General features: G+C 36.9%; 1 protein-coding gene across 3 annotated transcripts in view; it reads left to right on the top strand.

Annotated features, from left to right (window-relative positions):
- wwc3 (WWC family member 3) overlaps positions 1–22,157 on the top strand; it is a 67,781-nt gene extending 45,624 nt beyond the window's left edge. The window contains exons 3-23 of one of the 3 annotated variants that reach the window (XM_059571089.1): positions 302–505; positions 1,994–2,070; positions 3,764–3,843; positions 7,547–7,676; positions 8,550–8,681; positions 8,819–8,892; positions 10,505–10,753; positions 11,526–11,615; positions 12,659–13,206; positions 13,481–13,601; positions 13,960–14,037; positions 14,158–14,244; positions 14,368–14,563; positions 14,778–14,945; positions 18,554–18,654; positions 18,745–18,892; positions 19,399–19,563; positions 19,855–19,947; positions 20,017–20,253; positions 21,103–21,230; positions 21,313–22,157. In XM_059571089.1, coding sequence (XP_059427072.1) covers positions 302–505; positions 1,994–2,070; positions 3,764–3,843; positions 7,547–7,676; positions 8,550–8,681; positions 8,819–8,892; positions 10,505–10,753; positions 11,526–11,615; positions 12,659–13,206; positions 13,481–13,601; positions 13,960–14,037; positions 14,158–14,244; positions 14,368–14,563; positions 14,778–14,945; positions 18,554–18,654; positions 18,745–18,892; positions 19,399–19,563; positions 19,855–19,947; positions 20,017–20,253; positions 21,103–21,230; positions 21,313–21,379 — 3,173 coding nt within the window. In that variant the 3' untranslated portion in view covers positions 21,380–22,157. Of the gene's footprint in view, positions 1–301; positions 506–1,993; positions 2,071–3,763; positions 3,844–7,546; positions 7,677–8,549; positions 8,682–8,818; positions 8,893–10,504; positions 10,754–11,525; positions 11,616–12,658; positions 13,207–13,480; positions 13,602–13,956; positions 14,038–14,157; positions 14,245–14,367; positions 14,564–14,777; positions 14,946–18,553; positions 18,655–18,744; positions 18,893–19,398; positions 19,564–19,854; positions 19,948–20,016; positions 20,254–21,102; positions 21,231–21,312 lie in introns of all 3 variants that reach the window. The other 2 variants (XM_059571090.1, XM_059571088.1) reach the window with 2 other exon arrangements.
- Positions 22,158–25,250: the final 3,093 nt, after the last annotated feature.

Below are 25,250 nucleotides of genomic sequence, written 5' to 3'. Positions count from 1 at the left end.
TATGTCTGTCTATCGTTCTGTCTGTTGTTCTGTATGTCTATCTGTCTTTTTTATATGTCTGTCTATTGTTCTGTTTGTCTTTTGTTTTATCATTCAGCATTCTGTCTGTCGTTCTGTCTAGCTATCCATCATTGTCTAGCAATGTAATTTGCCATTTATATTAATATCATTCTATCTTAAGATACTTTCTTTGGTGCCATATAACATAGTTTTGATTTTTGTTTATGGTTATCAGATACTTATTTTTGGACTCTCATGGATGATGGCTTTAACATTGCTTTTTGATGTTCCTCTCCACCAGAGACGACCCAGATAGAGAACCCTCGCACACAATGGCGTCAGGAGCAGGAGCGCATGTTAAAAGAGTACCTGGTGGTGGCACATGAGGCTCTCAATGCCAAGAAAGAGATGTATCAGATCAAACAGCAAAGACTCGAGCTGGCACAGCAAGAGATGCAACTCTTCAACCAGCTCAATCAGGATGACAACCGTTCCATCAGCAGCTGTGAGACATGCATCACATGATTCTCATGTCACTTTGATCACACCGCTGCTCACATCACACACACTGCTGATTCAGTCTTCTAACATTGCGCCGGTCTGTGAGTCATATTATGTGAGGTTTCAATGAAGTCATTCTTACTCTAGCCTTACTTCAGTGTCACTCACTGGCTGCAGTCGGTTTCTTTCCTCACTCATACTTCCATGGCCTCCTCCCTTCCTCCTCTAGTCCAGCTCACCCCTCCTTTTCCCTTCACCTTACCCTCGCTTTCCTGTCACCATTCATCAGTTCTGCTCTTACTTACTGTTTCTCACTAAAACATTTTTACCCATTTATTCATACTCATCACTTATACTCCAATGTACATGGTTTTGCCTAGCAAAAGCTTTAATTATAAAATATGAAATGTATAGCCTTTTAATGTTATTAATGTTAAAGGTATAGTTCACCCAAAAATGTCAATTCTGTCATCCATTCACTCTCATGTCATTCCAAATCCATTTGTCTCTTTCTTCTGCTGAACGCAAAAGAAGATATTTTAAAGAACAGTTGGTGGTAGACGTTGACTTCCATAGTACTTAATGGCAAACATCACCAGTTTGGTTACACAAGTGAGGGAATGATGACAGAATTTACATTTTTGGGTGAACATCCCCTTTATATTAAAACTAATATCATTAAGGTTATTAAGAAGCAGTTTTTGTAACAATTATAAAGAAAATAGAACAAAACAAAAAAACTCTGCCAAACAGTGGGGCTTTATTGTTGTTTTATTTACATTTTTTACTCTATGCTCACCAAAAAACATTACATTTAAATTCAAACAAGGGCATCAATTAATTATATATTTAATAGATATTTCTGTGTTTTTAATGATTGATAATTCCTCTTAAATGCAAAATATGACCCTAACCAAATGAAAGCAAAAATCACCTGGAGTTTATTTGATATTTCTCATTTTCACTTTTTCCATCTTTTAGCTTTAGCAAAAAAAGTACTGTGGCAAAACAATGTGAAAGTGTTTTTATGACTGCTAAAAGACATGTAACATAAAATTGCATTACATGTGTAAATCAAAGAAATAAAAAAAAAAGTTCTCTCTGCCAAAACCTTTTGGCAGATTTTGCTGGTTTTAACGCTTTTTTTTTAAATTCAGTTTACTTCAGTTGAGCCAAATACAGTTTTAGAGTTTTTAGCAAAAATAAATTGTAAAAACATGATATAATTCATCCATAAATTGTATCACCATTACCATAGCCACAGAAGATGGCATGGCGTTACACACACGCAAATAAGCATCAAATAAAACAAATACACTAATAAAATGGTATAACCACGGTACTGTTTGGCAGACTGGTTTCTTAGCTTGATATGTGAATAGTTCTGATTGGTTTGGATTTGAATGACTTCTATGCACTGGCACCACATGAGCTTAATGTGATTTTAATGTGAGCTTAATAATGCTTTTTGACTAATATTTCTCTCTCATAGCTCACTCTGGTTCCTCTTCAAACGCAAAATATGACCCTGACCAAATCAAAGCGGAAATCGGCTGTAGGCGTGAGCGGGTAGGTCATTATCCTCAGAGAACAATGCCTCATATGTCAGGCCCAAGGGGGGAGGCAGGGGCCCCTCATGCGCTGTGTTGATTGTGTGTTTGTATGTGTGTGTTGAGGGGAGGTGTGTACATTTAGGAAGAAGAGGCCTAGGTTTGGGTTCACTGCAGTGTTTTTCTAGGGCAGAGCTTGTTAGGCCTCTATGAATTAGTGCAGTACTTCAGGAAGAGTTTGTCAGAAAGCTGGACTGTGCATGATAAATACTACCTCTAAATTTCGATTAAATCTGTCGTATTAGTTCATCCAAAGATAAGAATTCAAAAGTTGTTTTTTCATGTATTGTCATTCCAAACCCAAACCATATTATTTATTTTTCATCGGAATACAGAAGTAGAAATTGAGAAGAATATTTACACAGCTAGTTCATATTCATAGTGGCACTGCTTCAAGTTTGATTCTCACATTTCATTCTGTTCCAATACTCAAATCAGTTAAGAAGAAATACACTACTGTTCAAACGTTTGGGGTCAGCAAGATGTTATTGAAAGAATTTGTTATGCTCACCAAGTTATAGTACCAGTAAAAACGGTGAAATTTTGAAAGATTGCATTTTAAAACTAATTGTTTTCTATTTTAAAGGGGCCATTTGATGCGATTTCAATTTTTCCTTTCTCTTTGGAGTGTTACAAGCTCTTGGTGCATGAAGAAGATCTGAAAATTTGCAAAGATATTCTTTATTAAAGTTAAGACTTTCAAAATTAGATACATTTAGGAATCTTTAAGATTACTTTTAACAGAACAGCAAAGCATTTTGTGGTTGATTGATCACTTCTGAATCAGCTAATGTAATGTGTTTTGTTATTAGTTTAAGTATTTGACATTGACTTATATTATCAATGTTGTGCAGCTTAATATTTTTTCAGGATTATTCAACGAATAGAAAGTTCACAGAACATAAATGTAACAAATGTCTTAACTGTTGGTTTTGATCAATTTGATGCATCTTTGCTGAATAAAGTATTAATTTACAAATAACTGACAAAAAAACTTTTTGAATGGTGGTATATATAAGGAAAAAATGTTGCTCCAGTCACAGACAAATTTTAAGATGTTTTTTTTTTTTCATTTAGATTTTTTTTTTATTCTTCTTTCTTTTGTGTTTTAAATGCAAATTTATGCATTTAGCAGATGCTTTTATCCAAAGCGATTTACAGTGCATTCAGGCTAACAGTTTTTACTAACATGTGTTCCCTGGGAATCGAACCCACAACCTTGCGCTGCTAACGCAATGCTCTACCACTTGAGTCACAGGAGCATTTGTTTTATGAAACAAAATACAAAATGTGGGTTTAGCCTGACAATTTGTGACTTTTATCATAACTGATCAAAAAGTGTAAAATAAATGTTTCTTTAGCAAATAAGCTCTATATTATGTCATATTTGGTCTACTATGGCCAGTCACGTACAGATCTGATGGTTTTCGCTGTATATTGAATGACCCTACATTCCTCCATTGCGGTTTTGGGAGGGCTGTGTGTATGTCTGTGTTCAAGGTCGTTTTAAGTTCCTGTGTGTGTTGGGCGGGTCGGGAACAATTATACATGTCTCTGCTGATGTCCCCAAATTTTTTTTGCAATGGTGGCTCTGAAGGGAATCCCACTGTGTGTTTTGATGTGTATTGACTGAGTGGGTTTTGTGTCCACAGCTCTCCAGACTCAAACAGGAACTGGCTCAGATGAGACAGGAGCTGCAGTACAAGGAAATGGGAGTGGAGACCCTACAGGAGTGAGTTAAACTGCGTTGAACCCTTCCACAAACATAAAGCATGTGTAGTTTACACATAGGCGATGACAAGTATCACTATCAGACCAACTATTGCTCATACTTAGGTTTAGGGGTTAGTATTAAAGTAATTTAATACTTAATAGAGATTTGCTGCTTCTTGTTTATTGATCAGATTTATGTTATTAAACTGGTAGATTACAACTAGAAGGTGAAAAGTGATAGGAATACCATAGAGATCTTGCTGACAACCACTCACATTTTTATAGTGTATAAAATTGTATTGTAAAATTGTACTATTCCTCCCTGGCCCCAATCTTTTTTGTGATTTATGATACATGACCCCACCCTGTCTTTGAGTTTATTTTCCTGCTTTGTCTTATGATTCCTGTTTATTCATGTTTCTGTTTGTGTGTCCCTCTTGTTCGGGTAGTTGTCCTTTAACTAAAGCATTTCCAGGTGTCCACAAACTTTGTTCCTTGAACATGTTCAGTGCGCACATCAAATGAGATGCAGCCTATGATGTCACTCTGTATTTCAACATTTAAACTGATTGATTGCAGGATTTTTTTTTTGGTACATTTTGGTTTCACGCTTTGGTTCAGAGGTTCAAATTTTTTTGTCTACAATGGCAAAAATACTAAAAGATTACAAATCATACATGAAAATATTGCTAAATACATCACAGTAGTTGGTTATGTTTTGAACGATGAGATACATTGATAAATTGAAAACATTTTGGGCTCAGTACGAGCTGTTCTTTAATAGTATAAAGTTATTATGGATATTTGTGTGGATAATGAATAGACTAGTTTAACAAAGTTTAAATGGAGTCATATGTTTAACATTTCAGCAAAATGAATTACTGAAGTTAATTTGGGTCGGCATTTTAAAACAAAACCTACCCAAAATGTGAAAATTATCAATAGCTGTTTTGCTTGCACTCCGGTAATATTTTGCCAGAGTTCTTCATTTAGACAAAGCAGCCCTTATAGTTAGTATAGCTATCTGGAGCATCCAGGGCTAATTTCAGCCTTAATTTCAATATTATTCAGTTCAGTGGAGCAGCAAACCAAACAGTTACCAGATACCTAACTCAAAAAAAATCCCAATGAATTACCTGCTCTGCAAATGTCTGACTAAATGTACTGTTCTCATACGTTTTTTCTTTGCTGAAATGGACTAAAATGGTATAGGATAGTATTTAGGGTGCTGTGTTCTAAATAGCCAGTGGCTGTTTGTTGGCTGTTCTGTAATGTTTGTGTAACATTTTTCATCAATTTAGATTTTTTTTTAGAGGGATCCGGGAATGCGTTTGGGGAATTTTACCTAAACCCACAAAAAACTTTGTGTGTGTGTGTCTGGAAAAGGAGACTCCACCTCAGGAAGAGGATGCACCAGTTAACTGTGGGTTGCCAAGGCAGGAAAAGCTCAATAAGCAGAGAAAGAGTGAGAGTTCAGAAGAGAGAGAGATAGAGAGAGCGAGAGAGAGAGAGAGGAGGGGTGGGAAGAGATGAGGAGGGTAAAACACAGAGATATCTGGCAGTGAATTCCTCTCTCCTTCCTGCATCCCAGTGAGGGCCCTTATCTCTTAGATAGAACACAACTCTTCTTGCTCCCAGAATAACAAGATTAACTCTTTACTCAGCATTATAAGAAAACTGAAGCTCCCTCTTTACATGACTCATCAGAGCCTGGTGCCTCTGTTATTCCTTTTTGAAATTGTACTTTTTATTTGAAGTCAATCGAATGTTATTTAAATATATAAATATAAATAAAAGGGGTGTAACGATACACGCATTTGTATTGAACCGTTTGGTATGAGGCTTTCGGTTCAGTACGCATTACAAACTGAACGATTCTTGACTAATCAATCTTATTACATTTGGAAAATAAAAGAGCTTGAAGTGTGAAATATAATGTTCTCAGTGCCACTGCGCTCAATAAGACTGTCTATCCCACGACAAACTTCCCTTTGCTGCGGTGCGTCAAAAGACGATAGAAACAATAGCCTTAGATATTGTCAAAAACTGTTGGGTTGAACCAACATTCTTCAAAATATCATATTGTGTGTTCACCAAAAGAAAGAAATTCACATACAGGTTTGTAAAAATGTGAGGGTAAGTAAATCCTTTTACGGGTGCACTATCCCTGTAACCCCTTATAGTTCCTAATAAGCCCACTGTGGTTAAACTGAATTGGTGAGGTTGAATAATTAAATTGAACTTTATTTTAAAATAATGAGCATTGTGTCTTTATTTAGCACAGAAGTGGTCTTAAACAGTACTAAACAAACTTTATAATTTGAGTAATCTTGATAAGCTCACAGTCACATCATTCTTTTCCTTTCATCCTGACTTTTTCTCTTAAGAACTAGCAGCGGGCGTCTCTGTTCTGTGTCACCAGCCAGTCTTGGGCTGGGCAGATGTCCGTAGTAGCCTGGCAGACTTGAATCCTGGTCAGGCAGGGCTGTGAAAGGTTGGAGGTTTGAAGGGGGGAAACAAAGCCCTGCTTGTGTGGAGAGGAAGAGGCAGGGCAAGGGAGCTGACAGTACCTGCTGTTGGAGGAGGGTGGCCTGCAGGAAGTGGCCTATGGCAGGAGCACAGGCTCTACACCAGAGACACACTGATGTAAAAGACATGCTTTACGCAGTCTCTCCCCAACTCTTGTGAACACACAGTAAACATCAATTTCCGCAACTTCAGGGTCATACATTTCATTTATTAGAGTTTCGTGTCCATGATCATCTGTATGAAGCTCAACATTCAATAGTATACTGAGAAACAAAACATTTCATATTGCTTTCCTGTGCAAAGTGATGAACAATGAGGCATTGAAAGGCATTTTTACAACTTTATTTAGCTAGTCAAGCTGGTTGTTTCTGTTTCTAGAATGGCATCCTGTCTCTATGTCCAGTATTTCAAGCATTACTCTCTGGAGGATATATATCCCACAGCGCTTTGGTGCTTTAGAAGGCAGACATTCCCCGACGGGAGGGTTTTAGTGCGGTGCTCTCCAGTTTCACTTGCCTAATTATTATGTCTTTGAGACTAGAAGCTGGTTTAAGTTAAAACAATATTATTCCAACCTGGCTAAATGGTTAACCAGTCTGTTACACAGGTCAGCGAGGCAAGTTTTAATAAATCTAAGCTCACGTCTACCGTAGCCATCTCTCACAGTTTCTCTTTAAGAGAAATAGTCTCTCACTTTAACATTCTCACACAACACTGTATGACTTAGATGGTGGTATATTAACTTTGTGTCAAGCAGTGATGTTGGCTTGGCTCTGGTGGAGTAACACCCTGTTTAGCGTAAACAAACTCTGATGTCATTGCTAGTTTAACTCTTTATAATTAGTTGAGCAGCATGAGGAGACGATTTGTTTATGAACATACATATCCAGGTGCAGTCAGTGCACGTTTATGAAGAATGGAACACAAAGTCAATCTACTTTACATTTAGATTCATCTTTGCTGCAACAAATAGTGTTTAACAGGGAGTCACTTGAAATTATGGCATACTGTATGTCTAGTGCTTGATTTGATCTACTAGACCTCCAATGTATTATTGTGTGTCAGAAAGAAACCTGTGTATTTGTATTTTCTGTTCTGTTCTTCTCTGTAATAACAATGGGTCACTGTACAGCATGTCATCAGATTAACAACATGGCTGATTGTTTTATTCTCTTGTGTGTTGACTTGAGCAGAATTGACCGGAAAATGTCCAGCAGTCAGACCAATTACAAATTAGATGAAGCACAGGCCATCTTCAGCGAGCTTCGCAGCATTAAAAAGGCCATCAGTACTGGCGAGAAGGAGAGGCAGGACCTCATCCAGGTCAGACAGACCCAAATCCAGCACCTTCATAGATTTTTTTTTTCCTTTAAATGGAAAACTGTATTTTTATATTTTATGTATTTTTAAACTCTTATACTTTTTGAGTTGTTTTTTAATGTCAGTGTAACCGAAGTTAACACAAAAATGTATGAACAAACATTTTTTATTATTATTCAGTTCAGCTCGTATCTGATGTGTAAAGCACTGTTCACACTAAGAACGATAACTATAAAGATCATTTTAAAGATATCGATATTAGCGTCCACACCAGTGAAAGATATCATCTGTTTATTCTAAGCGCACGCTGGTCTGCCGCTTTAAATTCTCAAGCTTTTCTGCTATTCTTTAATATTGAGAACAATTTTTCAACTACATCTTTATCGTTATCTTTATAGTTATCGTCCTTGGTGTGAACGGGGCTTAATACCCACTTTTCATAATCCTGTTCAGAATTCCTAATGGATAAAAGTACTGCTACCCATTTTTTTTTTATTCCTAATTAAAAATAAGTAATTTTTATTTCAGTTTAGTTTAGTTTTAGTATATCAAGTTAATCTAAATTAAAATATCTGAACTCTCTGAAGGGTTTTATATTTTATATTATTTCAGTAAAAATGTAGTTTATTTCAAGTAGAAAAATTTGTTTTATCTTAGGTTTTAGTTTAGTACTGAATGCATCAATACTCACTGAAAAACTCTGAATAGACAGACATTGATACTGTATGTCCCCTTATATATGAGTCATTTCAACACCTTCAGCTCTCTCTCAAATATCGTTTATTTTAAGAGCTGCTGCCATCTTCTGGTCAGTCACAAGTTATTAACTTGTGTTATGAATATCTCTTTAATTAGATATTCTTTTGTTGTGCACAGAGCCTGGCCAAGCTGACTGTGAACTTCTGTGACTCTATTAATGAGGTGGCCAACAGTGCAAACACCCTCGGAGACTCCTGTAGTGTACAACAATACACAGACACTGGCTGCCAGACTGAGCTGATGGGAGAGGTTTGTCAGGATTTGGGTTCTGTCCTTGTTGCTTTACAACTGAAATGTCTGTTGTTATTTTTTTTTTTTAACATTATAATATGATATTTACAATCATCTATGCTCGGTAATATATAATAGTATTTTCTTTCTTATAGTTTGGCACCCAGGAGTCATCAGTTCTTGCTGACAGAGTCAAACTCAGTTGGCAGTATGAAGAGGCTAAGAAAAAGTAAGTGGATTTGAAAATATGCACTGTATGACTGTTATGAACAACAGACTTAAATCATACTGCATAACAGTCTGGTTCTGAAGGTAAAATCACATGTATTTTCTGTACAGAGAAATAGATTTTTTGAATAACCTATAAACCCTTTAAGAAATAGCTGCTATTAGCCCTTAGAGTGTTAAAAGTTAGTATATATGTATGTATATAAAGTATGTACAAAATACAAAAGTCACTGTGATTTTCAGCATCTTAAAAAAAAATCTGTGTTTTTGGTTTGATTATATAATCTGCAGTGCATCATAGAATGTGTAATGCATTTTTCTCTTCAGTTATCAAACACATTTGCTTCAAATTTAATTTGTAATGTTATTATTTTTATATTTGAGTCGGTTGGTCTGGTTCAAGGCTTAGATCTTTTTGAGGAATGTTTTAAATCTCTATGTGGAAAAAAAATGAATGGAACACTTTTTCTGGATCTAGGGCTGTTGAAAAAGTAAGTGGTCACTGTAGCATTTCTCTGCAGTTGCTTGCTTATTCTGAATTTTTATTCTTTTGCTATATGACATTGTTAGGTGGTTACTAGGGTGTTCTGGATGGTTGTTAGGTGGTCAGATACTGGTTCAAGATGAAATGGCCCACCTCTGTATGATATCCTGGTTACTAGATATACATAGAATCATATGTTATTGTAAGAATGTCCTCTAATTTTTCATTTACTTTGCAAAAATAATTCATATACTGTAGTATCACACCTCCCAATATCACCTGATTTCGATCATGTGATTTCAAGGAGCCAAAGTAGTAGACTATGGAAGTTCTGCTGAGCCTTGCTGTGATTCCTGAAAGTATAGTCATGTGCCTCTTCTCATGTAATAATGTTGCTACTACTTCACAGTTGATTTTAGTGGTTTGTATTAAAGTAGAGTGATGGATTGATGAGGCATACATTGCATTTGAAGTCTTCTGTATATTTGAGGAGGAAATAATGCTGTAGCTTTTGGCCTCTGTGTTGCAACAGTGGTGCCATGCAAACCTTTTTACAAGATGCAGGTTTCCATGGAAACAGAGCTGGCCAGGTATGACATCAGAGAGAGAAAGTGAGGAGGGAAAAGGGGGGAAAAAGTGAGTTGGGAGAGGAAAAGCTGTGGAAATTTGCATGCTCTCTGACTGAGTCACAATATCTGAACCCAAGAAGTGCAGAAACACCATTTCTCATGTCAGACATAACGCTGCAGTCTCTGGCTGTTCTGTAATGTTTTCACCAGCACTTTTACATCTTCACACACATACACATATCCACAATATTACATTCTGCTCATGCCACTATTCCTGTATCCCATTATTATTTAACTTTTTTTTTGTTACCAGTTTTGAAATAAAATTAGTTGAAAGATCCAATAAAAACAGTCATATTGTGAACTATTACAATTTAAAGTGACTGTTTTATATTTTAATATATTACAAATTGATTTAATACTAATCATAGAAGTGCATGTTTAAATGCCTAATTTCATAATTTCTTTGATTTACTCTCACACATATCTGCTTACAGACATTAAAATTGATCCCTTGTTGTCTCTCTCTCTCTCTCTCTCTCTCTCTCTCTCTCTCTCAGGATGTCCGGTATTCAGCATCAGTTGGCCCAGTTGGACGGTGAGAGCTGGTCTGGACATGCAGAGGCCGATCGGGACTGGGACTGTCTGCAGCTGCTGCGGGAGAAGGAGGCTCTGCTCCAGGAGATCACTCTACTTAGCCAGCAGCAGCACTCCCCAGAAACGCTGCTCCAGCTGCAGGAGGAGAAACACAGGCTGGAGGAGGAGGTGCAGAAAGCCCAGAGTGTCCAGAGTCTGGGAGCCAATCAGAGGTCTGCTTTATTTCTTCATACAGTCACGTCTATGGAATAGAGTAGATTTATTAGATAGGTTTTGTGGATGTTTAGCATGTGTAGTGTCTCCGTTTGTGAATTCTGAGGGGCTAGTTGGCAGGTCCTATAGAACAAGTTAGACCAAAGAAACGTTGCACTAGCATGGCAATAAAGAAAAGCCTGTCCCATAAACATAATATACCTCCACTCAAAACATGGTGGTAGAATTATGTATTTGTTATCTGGAAATCTAGCAAACAAAATAGTTCAGTTAAAGTTTTGTAAAAGCCCACAGAAGTAAATAAGGGTGCCCTTTATTTCCCTACAGAGCAAAGCAAATGTGTTTGTTTCAGCTCTGATCTGCTCATTATGAGCGTCTTATATCTGAGACCTCAGCTGAGACATGTATGGGTCGTTCTGTCATATTACGTCAGTATACATATCAGCTTCCATATCCCACCTGCATTTTTTTATGTTATGGATATTTATCAATTTTCTTTGTGATATTAGGAGCCATAAAATGGTAGAATGTGAAATCTATAGTAATGGTATTGAATGGTATAATTCCTATACTATGATAGTCTTCTTCCACAGACTGCGCTTAAATCATTTCCAGATTTGCACAATGAACAGTTGAACAATTAACAAATATACTTGCATTTGTGATAGTCTATGATTCTGTGACATCAAGCAGACATCAAATGGTTAGTTAAAACTGACTGTGCGAATGAAATGGCGCAAATCTGTATCATAATATGTGTGTGCTGTGTAGGATATTACAGCAGGAGAAGAGGAATGTACTTATGAAGCAACTTGAGGAAGCCACCCGTATCACCACCTATCTACACTCTCAGCTGAAGAGGTATCACACACACTGCCTGAACACCCTCATACAAACTTGATCCAGAGGAAGAAATCAAGGTTGGGGCTGCCAGTTTGACACACGTAATTAAGTAAAATAAACTGATAAATATAATATAATATATAATACAATAATATAATTTCTAACAATAAATAATAATACAAAATATAATTTAAGTTAATTAATATAATAGTTAATTGTGATTAAATGAATGCCAGATTGACTGTGTGTGTATAATTGAATTATAAATTGTTATTATATATAGTATATTATATATATATATAATTGTAATAATGCATTACTATATATAAAATTATTAGACATTCATATTAACTATTAAATGTGCTCATATTCAAATTATTTAAGAAAGGATGGATTGCTTCTGACTAAGCCACTGATATAAAATGAACATTCTGACTTTTGAAGCCTCTTTTCTGAACCCTGTTTTTATCTGCTGCAATAATGTCATGAATTATTATCAGTTGCTGTTTTTCTTGGCAAATATTGATCAGTATATAGAGTGGTTGTTGGTGACTAATTTGATCAACCAGGATGTCCAGTGTGATTAGATGTTTTTAAATCAATTGACAGCACTGTGGATTAGGGCTGTCGAACAATTTATCGCCTACAAAATAAACGTTTGTTTTTACATAATATATGTGTGTGTGTGTGTGTGTGTGTGTGTGTGTGTGTGTGTGTGTGTGTGTGTGTATGCTGTGTATATTTATTATGTATTTATAAATACACTGCGTACATGTATATGTTTTAAAAATGTGTGTGTGTGTGTATTTATATATATTTTATATTATGTAAATGTAAATGTTATATATAAATATACAATTTTTTTCTTAAATGTATACATGCACGTGTGTATGTATTTATTTATACATAATAAATATACACAGCTCACACACACACACACATATATTATGTAAACATAAACTTATTTTGGATACGATTAATCCTGATTAATCATTTGACAGCCCTATATAGGATGTCTAGCCACATCAACCCAAAATGACCATTTCTCTCTCTGTGTGCAGCCTATCAGCCAGTAATCTGACGGTGTCCTCCAGCAGCAGCCGAGGCTCTTTAGCCTCCAGTCGTGGCTCTTTGGCATCCAGCCGTGGTTCTCTCAGCTCCGTCAGCTTCACTGACATCTATGGCCTGCCCCAGTATGAGCGAACAGAAGGCAGCTCTGATGTTCTGGACCCGTCTTTCCGCTACCTTCTCCCCTTAGAGACCCACAGCAGGGACGGTTCAGCCTTCGGGCCAAAGCGGTCCCATGACACACCACAGTCTCTCACATCTCTCTCCTCACGGTCCTCACTTTCCTCGCTCTCCCCTCCCAGCTCCCCCATGGACACCCCCTACCACTCGGCCCCACAGGACTGCCCTCTGGCCCAGATGACAGAGGAGTACATGGAGGTGGCCAGCAGGTGTCTGCTGGCTGAAGGACTACGGAATCAGACTCAATCCCAGCAGCACATTACTCTTCCCGGGGAAGGGGAAGTGGGAATCACAGCCTCTGCACACCACCTGGAGGGGAAGAGCCATAGAGATGGAGTTCAAGGAACGCAAAGCTCCACAGGTGATGAATAGCAACATGGAAATTTTAAATGACTGATCAGTCGATTTAAAATATTTAATTGCAGTCAATCTCATATTTTTCATAATTGGCCTGTTAAGCCATTTAGTTCGCTGTAGAACTAATGTTTAGAAACAGTTTTTTTTAAAACAATGATGTCAAATTGAATAAAGGTATAAAAAATACAGCTTAAAAATGTAATCACACTGTTCTGATGTTAAAAATTATTTGCATTTCCTTTTTTTGTTGTTGTGCGTATGTATGCGTCTTTGTGTAGGAGTGACCCTGCGCTGTAAAAGTGCAAGTAGGACCAGCAGAAGAGCGAGACGAGTGTCTGCAGGAGTAAATGAAGATGTTTTGGCAACAGACAGTGGGGTGTTTGAAGCCTGGAGCAGAAGGTGAGAGACAATTCGGCAATAAAGAAGTTTCTTGACCACCAAAGCAGCATAATAGAATGATTTCAGAAGGAACATGTGACACTGGAGATTGCTGTTAAATTAAACTTTGCAACACACAAAATAAATGATATTTTAAAATATATTCAAATATAAAATATTGATTTGAAATTGTAATATTTCACAGTATTACTGTTATAAAAAAGGCCGCCTTGCTGAGCATAAGAGACTAATTTCAAAAAGAGAAATCATTTTTACAAACCCCAAACGTTTGAATGGTAGAATATATAGTTTAATAGTTGTTTGTGTGTTATCAATGTTATTAAATATTCATAAATGTCTGAATGTCTCTTTCCAGTAGGACAGAGGACTCAGAAGAAGTCAGTTTTCCTCCAGATGTCCCAGCCTCAGATCCAGTTCAGATTCAGATTGGTCTTCTGTAAGCACCACACGCTCTCATACTCTGACCTGCCTCTCATTTCTCATCATAACAAACATTACCAAGTCACTATGAACCATTAATCTGCTTGTTCATTCCCTTTGGGCTATACTTTTACAGATATGATTCGAATGGCATGTTTTTGCTGCTGCATGTCCTTCAGATGAGAAATTTAAGCAAGGCCACCATTAGAGATGGATGCAAAGTGTAAGTAGTCCCATCAGCTTTCCATTAATAAATAATCCTTCTCTACTACAGTGATATCTTCTGCAGAAACAAATTATGGACATGTACACACAATCAAGTTCACGAGTAGCGTTTTGTCCTCAGATTTGTGAAGGTTCATGTTCTCCCGGTGGACTCCGGTCGGCCCTGCACATATTACTGCTGTAAGGCCCAGGAGCCTCAATCTCTTCTCAGCTTTAATGAGGGCTTCCGGATCCCTCTGAGTGCTGGAGGCCCCGGGACCCATGCGTTACACTTAAACCTCTGTGCTGTAGGACCCCTCGCCCAGGAGGAGCTACTGGTCTGACTAAAATTCACTCAAATCTTTATTAACCTTTTTAGCAATGAAACATTTTCTATGCAGATACAAATTAGGACTAGTTTGGACCCCACTGCATGCAAAAAAAGCATTTAAAGTTGTTGAAACGAGTTTTCTGCCTTTGCTTTAGTGTTTATGTTGTTCATGCTTGTTTGCTGTGAGATGGTAAACTGACCTGTATCTGTTTGTGGCTCAGGGCTCTGCGCAGGTCTCACTGACAGACTGTGCAGGCAGCACTGAAATGATCTTCCAGTGGCTTAAAGTACATATCCACAACACAGAGAACCACAGACGCACAGAGCACAGCCGCCTTAGTCAACCCAGCTGCATCATGGATGAAGAGGAGAACGAAGGCAAGCTTGAGGTGAGATCACTGGAGACGTTCCTTCCTCTGGCTAAAGCATTATCAGAGATTACTTAAGAACCACTAAAGATCTGTCTCTTTAATGAACAGTAATTACATTAATTTCCCTTGCTGACCCTCAACTGCCATTGTGGTTTAAAGAAATAGTTAGCTCCAACATTAAAATTTTTGATATTAGTTACTCACCCTCATGTTGTTTGTGACATGCAGAGAATTTGTTCATTTGTCCATGATTTGCTTCTCTAAACAGACGGGTCACTCATGACATGCATTTGAAAATGCAATATGCACCAACTATGGAGGGGCATTTTTGGCAATTTCTCATTTCGATCATTGATAGGTTTCAAAAAGACTGAAGACTAGTACAACAATGAATGTAAAAAAAAATAAATATGACATGAAAACCTGTGTGTGAAAACATGAACACATGATTAGACAATGGTTAGATTTCGATTATGATGCTGCAATGTTATTAAAAAAGAAGCATCTAAAAAGGAAGAGCTGCCTGAGGTGAAGTTGAGTGACTTTATGCCAATAAACTGAAGCCCGTTCTAAGACATATTCTTGATATTAATCAGATAACTTAGATGCATAACATAAATGTTACATTACGACTTGTATCTGCACAAAAGGATGCAAATGCCAGTGAAGTTATGCACTTTTAGGGTTGCGAAAAGGTGCAACATATCCAGTAAATTTCGTAAACATTCCAGAAATTTTGGAAACTTTCCTGGATATTTTGGAATCTTCCTGAGATTTTTGGAAAGTCCCTATGCACACCGTAATGTGCTTTTATAACAGCGCACTGAAACATGAAACAGAATTTACTATAGATTTCACATTCTATAAATTCTCATTATAATACTGTTTATGGCAGATTTTTGCTCTATTTTCATCTACGTTATCAAGTGATTCCTGAATTCGCCTGCACATTTTTGAAGCCATACAAAGTACGAAAACAGTTTTAATTAAAGTATGGCTACTGTTGAACAAATATGATGAAAAAGCACTGCTGCATTATTATAACATCAGTACCCTATTTAACAAAAAAATAAACATCTAAAAGCATTATGACAGTCTAAAATAACTGCATTGCATTTGAGCATGAAACACTGGTAATATGCAGTGCATTCAGCATGTTAATAAATGTTAATATCCCAATGCATCCTATATTAGATAAATCAGATGTGTGTGTAGCTAACCCAGACATCACTACATGACTTCGAAGCAATGCTACGTCTATAGTTCAGACTGCATGCTGTGGCCCGCTAAACAATCAGAGCTCAGGGTTCTGCCTAAAGTGCTGCTATAACCAATCAGATTTGTATTTTGTATTTTTTTTCCACAATCATTGTTTTATGCTCATTTGTTGCTGTCACAGCCGAGTACTCGATCACTGTTGCACATCCCTAGTACCATTCATATACTCCTAACAAAACATGAATGAAAAAATATATTATGTGCACAGATCAATCATTTATAATAAACACGACTATATTCCATTTAAAAATTGAAGTATTGTCATGTTTGATGTCATTGACTTTAAAGTCTCCATGGAGATTTCTGACAAGAAAGGTCTATAATTTATCATTTTAAAGCACAGAAACTGTGACAACCATAAATATGAATATTGCAACTTACTGTTTTTTTTATCTTTTTTTTTTATATAGTAATATACTTTTTAATATTATAGTTCAGTAGTGTTATTGCAATAGTACAGTCGTGGCCAAAAGTTTTGAGAATTACATAAAAATTGGAAATTGGAAAAGTTGCTGCTTAAGTTTTTATAATAGCAATTTGCATATATTCCAGAATGTTATGAAGAGTGATCAGATGAATTGCATAGTCCTTCTTTGCCATGAAAATTAACTTAATCCCCAAAAAAACCTTTCCACTGCATTTCATTGCTGTCATTAAAGGACCTGCTGAGATCATTTCAGTAATCGTCTTGTTAACTCAGGTGAGAATGTTGACAAGCACAAGGCTGGAGATCATTATGTCAGGCTGATTGGGTTAGAATGGCAGACTTGACATGTTAAAAGGAGGGTGATGCTTGAAATCATTGTTCTTCCATTGTTAACCATGGTGACCTGCAAAGAAACGCGTGCAGCCATCATTGCGTGGCATAAAAATGGCTTCACAGGCAAGGATATTGTGGCTACTAAGATTACACCTAAATCAACAATTTATAGGATCATAAAGAACTTCAAGGAAAGAGGTTCAATTCTTGTAAAGAAGGCTTCAGGGCGTCCAAGAAAGTCCAGCAAGCGCCAGGATCGTCTCCTAAAGAGGATTCAGCTGCGGGATCGGAGTGCCACCAGTGCAGAGCTTGCTCAGGAATGGCAGCAGGCAGGTGTGAGCGCATCTGCACGCACAGTGAGGCCAAGACTTTTGGAAGATGGCCTGGTGTCAAGAAGGGCAGCAAAGAAGCCACTTCTCTCCAAAAAAAACATCAGGGACAGATTGATCTTCAGCAGAAAGTATAGTGAATGGACTGTTGAGGACTGGGGCAAAGTCATATTCTCCGATGAAGCCCCTTTCCGATTGTTTGGGGCATCTGGAAAAAGGCTTGTCCGGAGAAGAAAAGGTGAGCGCTACCATCAGTCCTGTGTCATGCCAACAGTAAAGCATCCTGACACCATTCATGTGTGGGGTTGCTTCTCATCCAAGGGAGTGGGCTCACTCACAATTCTGCCCAAAAACACAGCCATGAATAAAGAATGGTACCAAAACACCCTCCAACAGCAACTTCTTCCAACAATCCAACAACAGTTTGGTGAAGAACAATGCATTTTCCAGCACGATGGAGCACCGTGCCATAAGGCAAAAGTGATAACTAAGTGGCTCGGGGACCAGAATGTTGAAATTTTGGGTCCATGGCCTGGAAACTCCCCAGATCTTAATCCCATTGAGAACTTGTGGTCAATCCTCAAGAGGCGGGTGGACAAACAAAAGCCCACTAATTCTGACAAACTCCAAGAAGTGATTATGAAAGAATGGGTTGCTATCAGTCAGGATTTGGCCCAGAAGTTGATTGAGAGCATGCCCAGTCGAATTGCAGAGGTCCTGAAAAAGAAGGGACAACACTGCAAATACTGACTCTTTGCATAAATGTCATGTATTTGTCGATAAAAGCCTTTGAAACGTATGAAGTGCTTGTAATTATATTTCAGTACATCACAGAAACAACTGAAACAAAGATCTAAAAGCAGTTTAGCAGCAAACTTTTTGAAAACTAATATTTATGTAATTCTCAAAACTTTTGGCCACGACTGTATTATTTAGTCTTCATGCATTAAATGTGTATAATTTTATTTTAAAATAATATATTACTGTTAATAAAAAAATAATATTATTATTATTATCATTATTATACTGAATGGGGACAATTCTAATGGCATATATAAATATAAAAAAAAATGTATTCCAATGTTTATAAAGATTTCCACTACAACACACTACAACGTACTTTAAATACACTTTATATTTTATACACTTTACAGGAGAAATCAGTCTACAAAATGTTTTATGTCTGTAAATATTAGGTTAAAATAACACACACACGCACATGCACAAATTAAACATAGCATCTGCCTATTTTCGTGGAGGTGTCTGTGGTGACTCGTTTGGAAGAGATGAAGAAAGAGTTACAGAGGAGTAAAGAGAAGCTGGAAAGGAAGGAAGAGCAAGGAGAAGCCGTTTCTGAGAGGTCCACACACTCACTGCCTTTCTATAAACCAATAAGCCTTTCAGCTTATGCCTGTAAGTGCACTCATTTCAGATGATGTGTATGATGTAGGAGTTGGCAGGCTGAGTCCGTGGACAGCGGCTGCAGTAACAGTACAGCGTTTGTCGTTCCCTGTCCTGAGAGTCTTAGCGGTGAAGGTATCTGCGTGACCTCTGGGAGATGCTGTCTCCAGCCTGCAGAGAGGAATCCAATAGTAAAGGTACTGTGAAGTCATAGCGGCTGTATGAATTCTCCTTCTATAGAACTGAAAAGATCTTCTTTAACAAAAATACAAGCTACACATTTCTGCTCCTAAACGCTCTGGTTTGTCTAAGTTTCTTTTATAATGAATTACTAAAAATGTTTTGCTTACACACAGAGGATGTTTAAACATTACTTTCTGTTGTAATTGACTTCATAAAAAAAAAAAAATAACTCTAAATTTTCAGCAGTGATTTTGGAGTCATGTCATTCTCCCAAAATCATTCTTTCATTCTAGTTAGTGATTTGATGCTCAACAATTTCTGATTATTTTCATCAATGCTGACAAGTGTTGACAACATTTCTGGAAAATCAAAAACAGCATTTATTTGAAGTATAATTTTTTAGTGGTCTTTACTGTCACTTTTGATAAATGTAATGTATCACTGTTGAATAAAACTTGCTTTGCAGAAGAACACTGAACTATAAAACAGATCATTACACATTTAATTTGCGTGTTTTTAGGTGGACAAGGCAACCAACACAGAGGGTGTGTTTCCAGAGCCAATGAGAATGCGGCCGAAAGAAAGGCCAGGCCGCTGGGGTCACAGCTCACCGTTCATGCGCAGCAGCACAATAGTCAGATCTCAGACGTTTTCACCTGGAGCGCGCAGTCAGTATGTCTGTAGGGTAAGCAGAAAACACCAAAGTCTTTAATATTACAGTAATAATGTTTCATGATCACAATAGTCACGATAATGAAATTAAGCCCCAAAAATGTTCTCCATATTGCATGACTACATTGTTGTGTAATGATATGTAAAACATTTTGTGGCTTGATTCAATATATTTATTAATCAAGTAAATAAAAAAATGACTAGAGTCAAAGCAGATGAAATGATCAGAACTAAATAAATGATAATGATGGATGATTTTGCATCAATAACAAACCCCTTCACTGATGTTTTCCTTCCTTCACAGTTGTACAGAAGTGACAGTGATAGCTCTACTCTACCAAAGAAATCCCCCTTTATCAGAAACACTCTAGAGCGACGAACCCTGCGATATAAACAGGTTGGAATATTTTATTATTTGTCTTTTGCTGTGGAAGTGTACTTACGTGTCCATGTCATGTGACCGCAGCAGTCGCACCGCTCGCCTCTGGCTGAGCAGCCCACACGTACCTCTCTGGACCTGGAGCTGGACCTTCAGGCCTGCCGTACACGACAGAGGCAGCTGAGCGAGGAGCTGACCGCTCTGAGGGAGCTCAAACTGCGGCTGGAGGAGCCCATGCAGGGGCCCCGCGGCACTGTGGACCTCCCTCATTGGGCTCTGCGGGATGAGCGTTTCCGAAACCTGCTACGTGAAGCCCAGAGACAGGTACTGCCCATTTACATGTCTTTAAAGGCATAGTTCACCAAAAAAATGAAAAACTTATCATAATTTACTCACCACTGATTTTCTTCCTTATGTAGAATAAAAAAGAAGCTATTTTGAACATTGCTAGTAATCACACAGTTGATGGTCCCCATTGACTTCCATAGTATTTCTTTCCTTACTATGGAAGTCAATGGGTACCAACCACTGTTTGGTTCTTCAAAAACCTTCAAAATGTCTGTGTTGAACATAAGAAAGAAACTTATACAGGTTTGGAATGACATGAAATTGTGTAAATGATGATAAAATGTTCATTTTTGGGTGAACTATTCCTTTAATGTATTCACTCTGACACTTTTCAAAGTTTTTTTATTAATTTGGTAACACTTTAGCTTGACATAAATGCATTGAACCTTTACAACATTTATTCATCTAGGTTGATTTCTACATGCGTTTACAAATTGTTTAATTTTAGCTATTACTTTATTATAAATTAACATCAATTAACAAAGAACAATTGTGTTCTTATAAATTTAATACTTAATTTATAATTTAGATTTACACAATTTAGACGATTCACAATAAATATTAACTGTCACTTTAGATCAATTTAGTGCAGCTTTGCTAATTTTTTTTTTTTTTTAAGTGTAGAAAAGCTTCTTGACCCCCAACAATATAATAATTTAACCTTAGTTAGTATATGTGACCATGGACCACAAGATCGAATAATATTTGGCTGAGATACAATTATTTGTAAATCTGGAATCTGAGGGTGCAAACAAATCCAAATACTGAGAAAATCGACTTTGAAGTTGTCCAAATTATAATTGATCATTTCTTTCTCGCTCGCAGACCAAGCAGACTAGACAGGAGCAGAGGCAGGAGGAAGCTGCTGAGAGGAGGTTGCGGAAGGCCTCAAAAGAGGTTTTGCAAATGAGGGGCCAGAGCCACAAAGAGCCCCTCCCTGTGCAGACCTTCAAGTGAGTCGTCTCTTAATCGAACACAAAGCACATAAGGATCTTATCCTAACGTTTCTTAATGTATTCATCTTTCCTGATGCAGAGAGAAGATGGCTTTTTTTACTAGACCAAGATTCAACATCCCTCCTCTGCCAGCCGATGACGTGTGAGCGCCCCCTAGGCCACGCTATCAGATATGAAGAATTTGTCTGTTTTTTTGTATTCATGCCCATGAAGTAATTAGAACAAAAACGTAGTTATTTCAGCACAAATATGCAACATTCGAACAACAGAAACATGTACAAAACAAGCGTGTGTGTGTGTGTGTGGTTGTGTGTGATTGTGTGTGTGTGTGTGTGTGTGTGTGTGGTAGTACTAATGAACACGTACACTTATATTTTGTAATTATTGACATCTTGGCAACTTTTCCTGCTTGTTTAAAGAAGGAAATAATTGTTTTATAAAAGAACAAAGCATCTTTTTACTCCTGTATGATGTACTTCTGATATTTCTATGTCTGCGCTTACTTAAGGCTGGAAGACGGGAACAAAGTCAGTTTAGACAAATTCACTGTACTGTAACTTATTTTATAGTACTTTTCCTTGAAGGAAATAAAAATGCTCCTTGCTTTTTAATGTATTTTATAAAGCTTAAAACAAACAGCACTTACTGTAAGTGTTTCTTGACGTACAGTAGAATGGAAATTTTGGCTGATTTTGTTTCTGTTACCTGATTCTTTAAAGTTACCTAAAATGTCACTTTTTTTATCCACTTTTGTTGCAGTTGTCATTTTCCCTTGTGCTGTTATTCTATTAAAATTATTAATATTATTACTTGTACTTTTCAAGATATAGACAAATATAATTTTGTATGCTGTCTGTGAAAACGTCTGCAGTGTTACCTTTCTTATGAAGATAAAAGCATTAAAAACGTGAAAATGCAGCTGAATTTGTTAAATGATCTTTCAAGATCAATTCGATTGTTGGTTTGGTTTATGTTATGTCAGGTTTTTATGATTCTCCTCCCTCAGATTTGTTTTTATTTTTTATGTAAGTTGTCCAGAAGGTGGCGTATCAAACCTGCTTCTGTGTTCAGATGTTTTGGTGGCGTTTTAGGACTACAAAACTGCACACAGTAATACATAGCTATTACACATTATGCTTTGCTATGCCATTTCTTTTACGCTATGCAATATTTAACAGCAGGACTATTAATGAACCATTACTTGGAGTGATTAACTTCAGCTAAATGATTCTGGTCCATTGTAGCACTATTCTGGGCTTTAGATGGCTTTGAATAGAAGCACAGCAGGTTTAGTTCGAATGCATCAGATTTGGAACATTAATGAGGTGGAAATCTTAAAACTAGAGACAGGAAGACCGTGCTGTTTGTATAAAAATAGAGCAAAATTGCTGTTGTAATCATTAATGATCTTGAAAGCTGCACAGGGGCATAAAACCTCTCATTAAAGAAATTTCCACGGAGAGCTTTGATGTTTTTTTTTTTTTTTTTTTTTACTAAAACCACAAATAAGTCGGGACTATCAAATTGCATTCATGTTTCTCCCAACATCAGTCAACTGAAATGCATTTATAAATAAATCTGTACTGTTGATATTACATATCAGAAATTACACTAGGGTGTTAATAGCTTAACATTGTATGAAGAAGCATTAATGCTTCATAAAGCTGCCATTCAAAAGTCTGGGGTCAATGCATTTATTATAGAAAATATATTAATTTAATTAAAATGCTGTTGTAAAAAAAAAAAAAAATAATAATAATAATCATCATCTTGAGTATGACCGCTATTTTCAATATTGATAAAAAAAAGTTTGAAGCATCAACTGAGGAAAAAATACATTTAAAGGAATATTAAAATAAAGTGAATTTAATATCTGTACAATCTTATCTTTCCACCACTCTAGGCTCAGAATCTCTGTGCTGTTTCTATCTAGTGTTCTTAACGGGTAAAGCAGCGGTTGGGGGAGTACTTTGTTTTCCATCAATCAAACTCCTCACATTCCACTGTGTTATGAAATCACGGTGATTTTGGGAAGCCTGGTATGTTAACACTCCTTATCAATTTCCCTTGTAAGTACACACTTCCCTTCAGTGTGTACTGTATTTAATTAGTCCCATGCTCCATCTTCCCTGTCAGTGAAGCGAGTGAAATACAGCCTCACGCACCGCATGGAGATTAATGACATGCTCAGCCACTGGCACAGGCTGAAACACACCTAGGCCTATCATTCTCTATTTCTGCAAGTAAAGCGGATTTATACAAAAAAATCCCCAGCAGAGACCCTAAAAGTCATGACTCCAATTCAGGCTGCTGCAACACCCAGTGTTGCAAAACCCCCAGTTGCGTTGTTGCCTGAAATAGTAAATAAATGCAATTAAGTAATGCATATGAATTTGCTGTTGTAATTTAATGACGTCGTCTTTGTTCCTGTCACAGTCATCCCAGATGATCACCTCTGTGCTTTCAAAGATTTGTTGTGGTTTGCTGGTGTTAACAAGCAGGGATGAGAATATCTGAAAAGCAGGTGACAAACATTGCTCATTCAGGACTACTGGTCCTGTGTTTTGATGGTTCATTCATTTCTCCACAACTGAATGTTAATTTAGTTTTCTGTCATTAATTATGGTGATGTTTTGGTATGCTTATTGATGCTTTACTTGGATATGGTTCATGCTGCCTTAAAACAAAATAAAGTTTTTATCATAAGTACATTTTTCAGTGATGATTCTTTCAGGCCAAATGGGCCAAAACCTTTCTTAAAGGTTCTTCTTGAAGTTATAAAGTTACAAAATATATTCAATGTGCTGATCGATGGCCGTCTTGGATTTAATACTTACACCTAGAGGCGTGCTGTTCAATCAGCTCAATGATTAATTATTTAATTAGTATTCGGCTGATCATGTCTCAGAATGTCAGTCCTGGAGATGTGCTTTATGTGAAACAAAACAACTTATTAAGGAAAGCTATAGGCCTGCCTATACATGATAAATGCATCTTTATAGGCTACCTAAACATTCCTCCAAAAGTATTTTTATTTAGATAAATACTGTAAGTGAACATTTTTAATTATAACAGGAAATGTAATTGTTTCTTAATTTTATTTACCCCAGATTTCGTCCTGCTTGGCTTAAGTGATGTTTATATTTAGTCCTTCACAGGTGCCTTTAGATACCAAGCTTACAGGAATTAAAAAAAAGGCCAGGGAAACTTGGCTTTTCTGGAGAACAGCTACTATCTCTTTCTACATAAACATTTTCCTAGCAACCACCTTGCCTCCCAGGAAATAGATTTTGATTTCATAATAGCCATGAAAATAAACGTCAGTATCCGATTTGATTTATTGGGCAAGGTTACGTAGAAAGCTTCTAGACTGAAATGGTCCATGTGGTCATTGCCCGGCAAACTATAATAAATAGAACTGTAGAATGTTGCTAATAAATTACACATGCAGAAGCCTTTGAAATGAACAATCATGAACAAAAATAAAGCTGGAAAATGTAAAACTTTGAACAAATTCTCTCCAAGTTAAAATATTGTTAAGATAACAATTGTTATTCTGTCTAAAATGTATGATAGTTCTGTTTTTCTCTCGAACACAGTTTTGCTCTGAGTGGGAGTGAACAGTTAGAATGTTGGCCCTTGACTAAGGCTTTCTACTGCTTCTTCCTTCCTTCTGTCAGCATCAGTAGTTGAGGAGGAAGCAATAAGAGACCAATTCTCCCACCCACCTACACTCTATGTGACTGGAGTCTTTCTCAGCTACACACAGAGACACCGACCTGCATTCCATTGTGTCCATTTCAACAACTCTACACTCGCTACTAATTAAAACTGCATTTACGGCACACTCAAGTGGGTAAAATTGACTAATGGTCCACATTGTTAAAATATGATGTAACATATCAATTTGTTTTAAAATGGTATGGAAAAGTGATCCACACATATAAAAGATAAAGTAAGCTTCTGTTCTGTACTAATATCATAAAACGCATCAACACATTTCAAAGCTTCATCAAG

The sequence above is a fragment of the Carassius carassius genome, chromosome 17 (assembly GCF_963082965.1).
Source record: "Carassius carassius chromosome 17, fCarCar2.1, whole genome shotgun sequence".
Taxonomy (NCBI): Eukaryota; Metazoa; Chordata; class Actinopteri; order Cypriniformes; family Cyprinidae; genus Carassius; species Carassius carassius.
The sequence above is the reverse complement of the archived record's forward strand: the minus strand, read 5'-3'. Positions and strand labels throughout refer to the sequence as shown.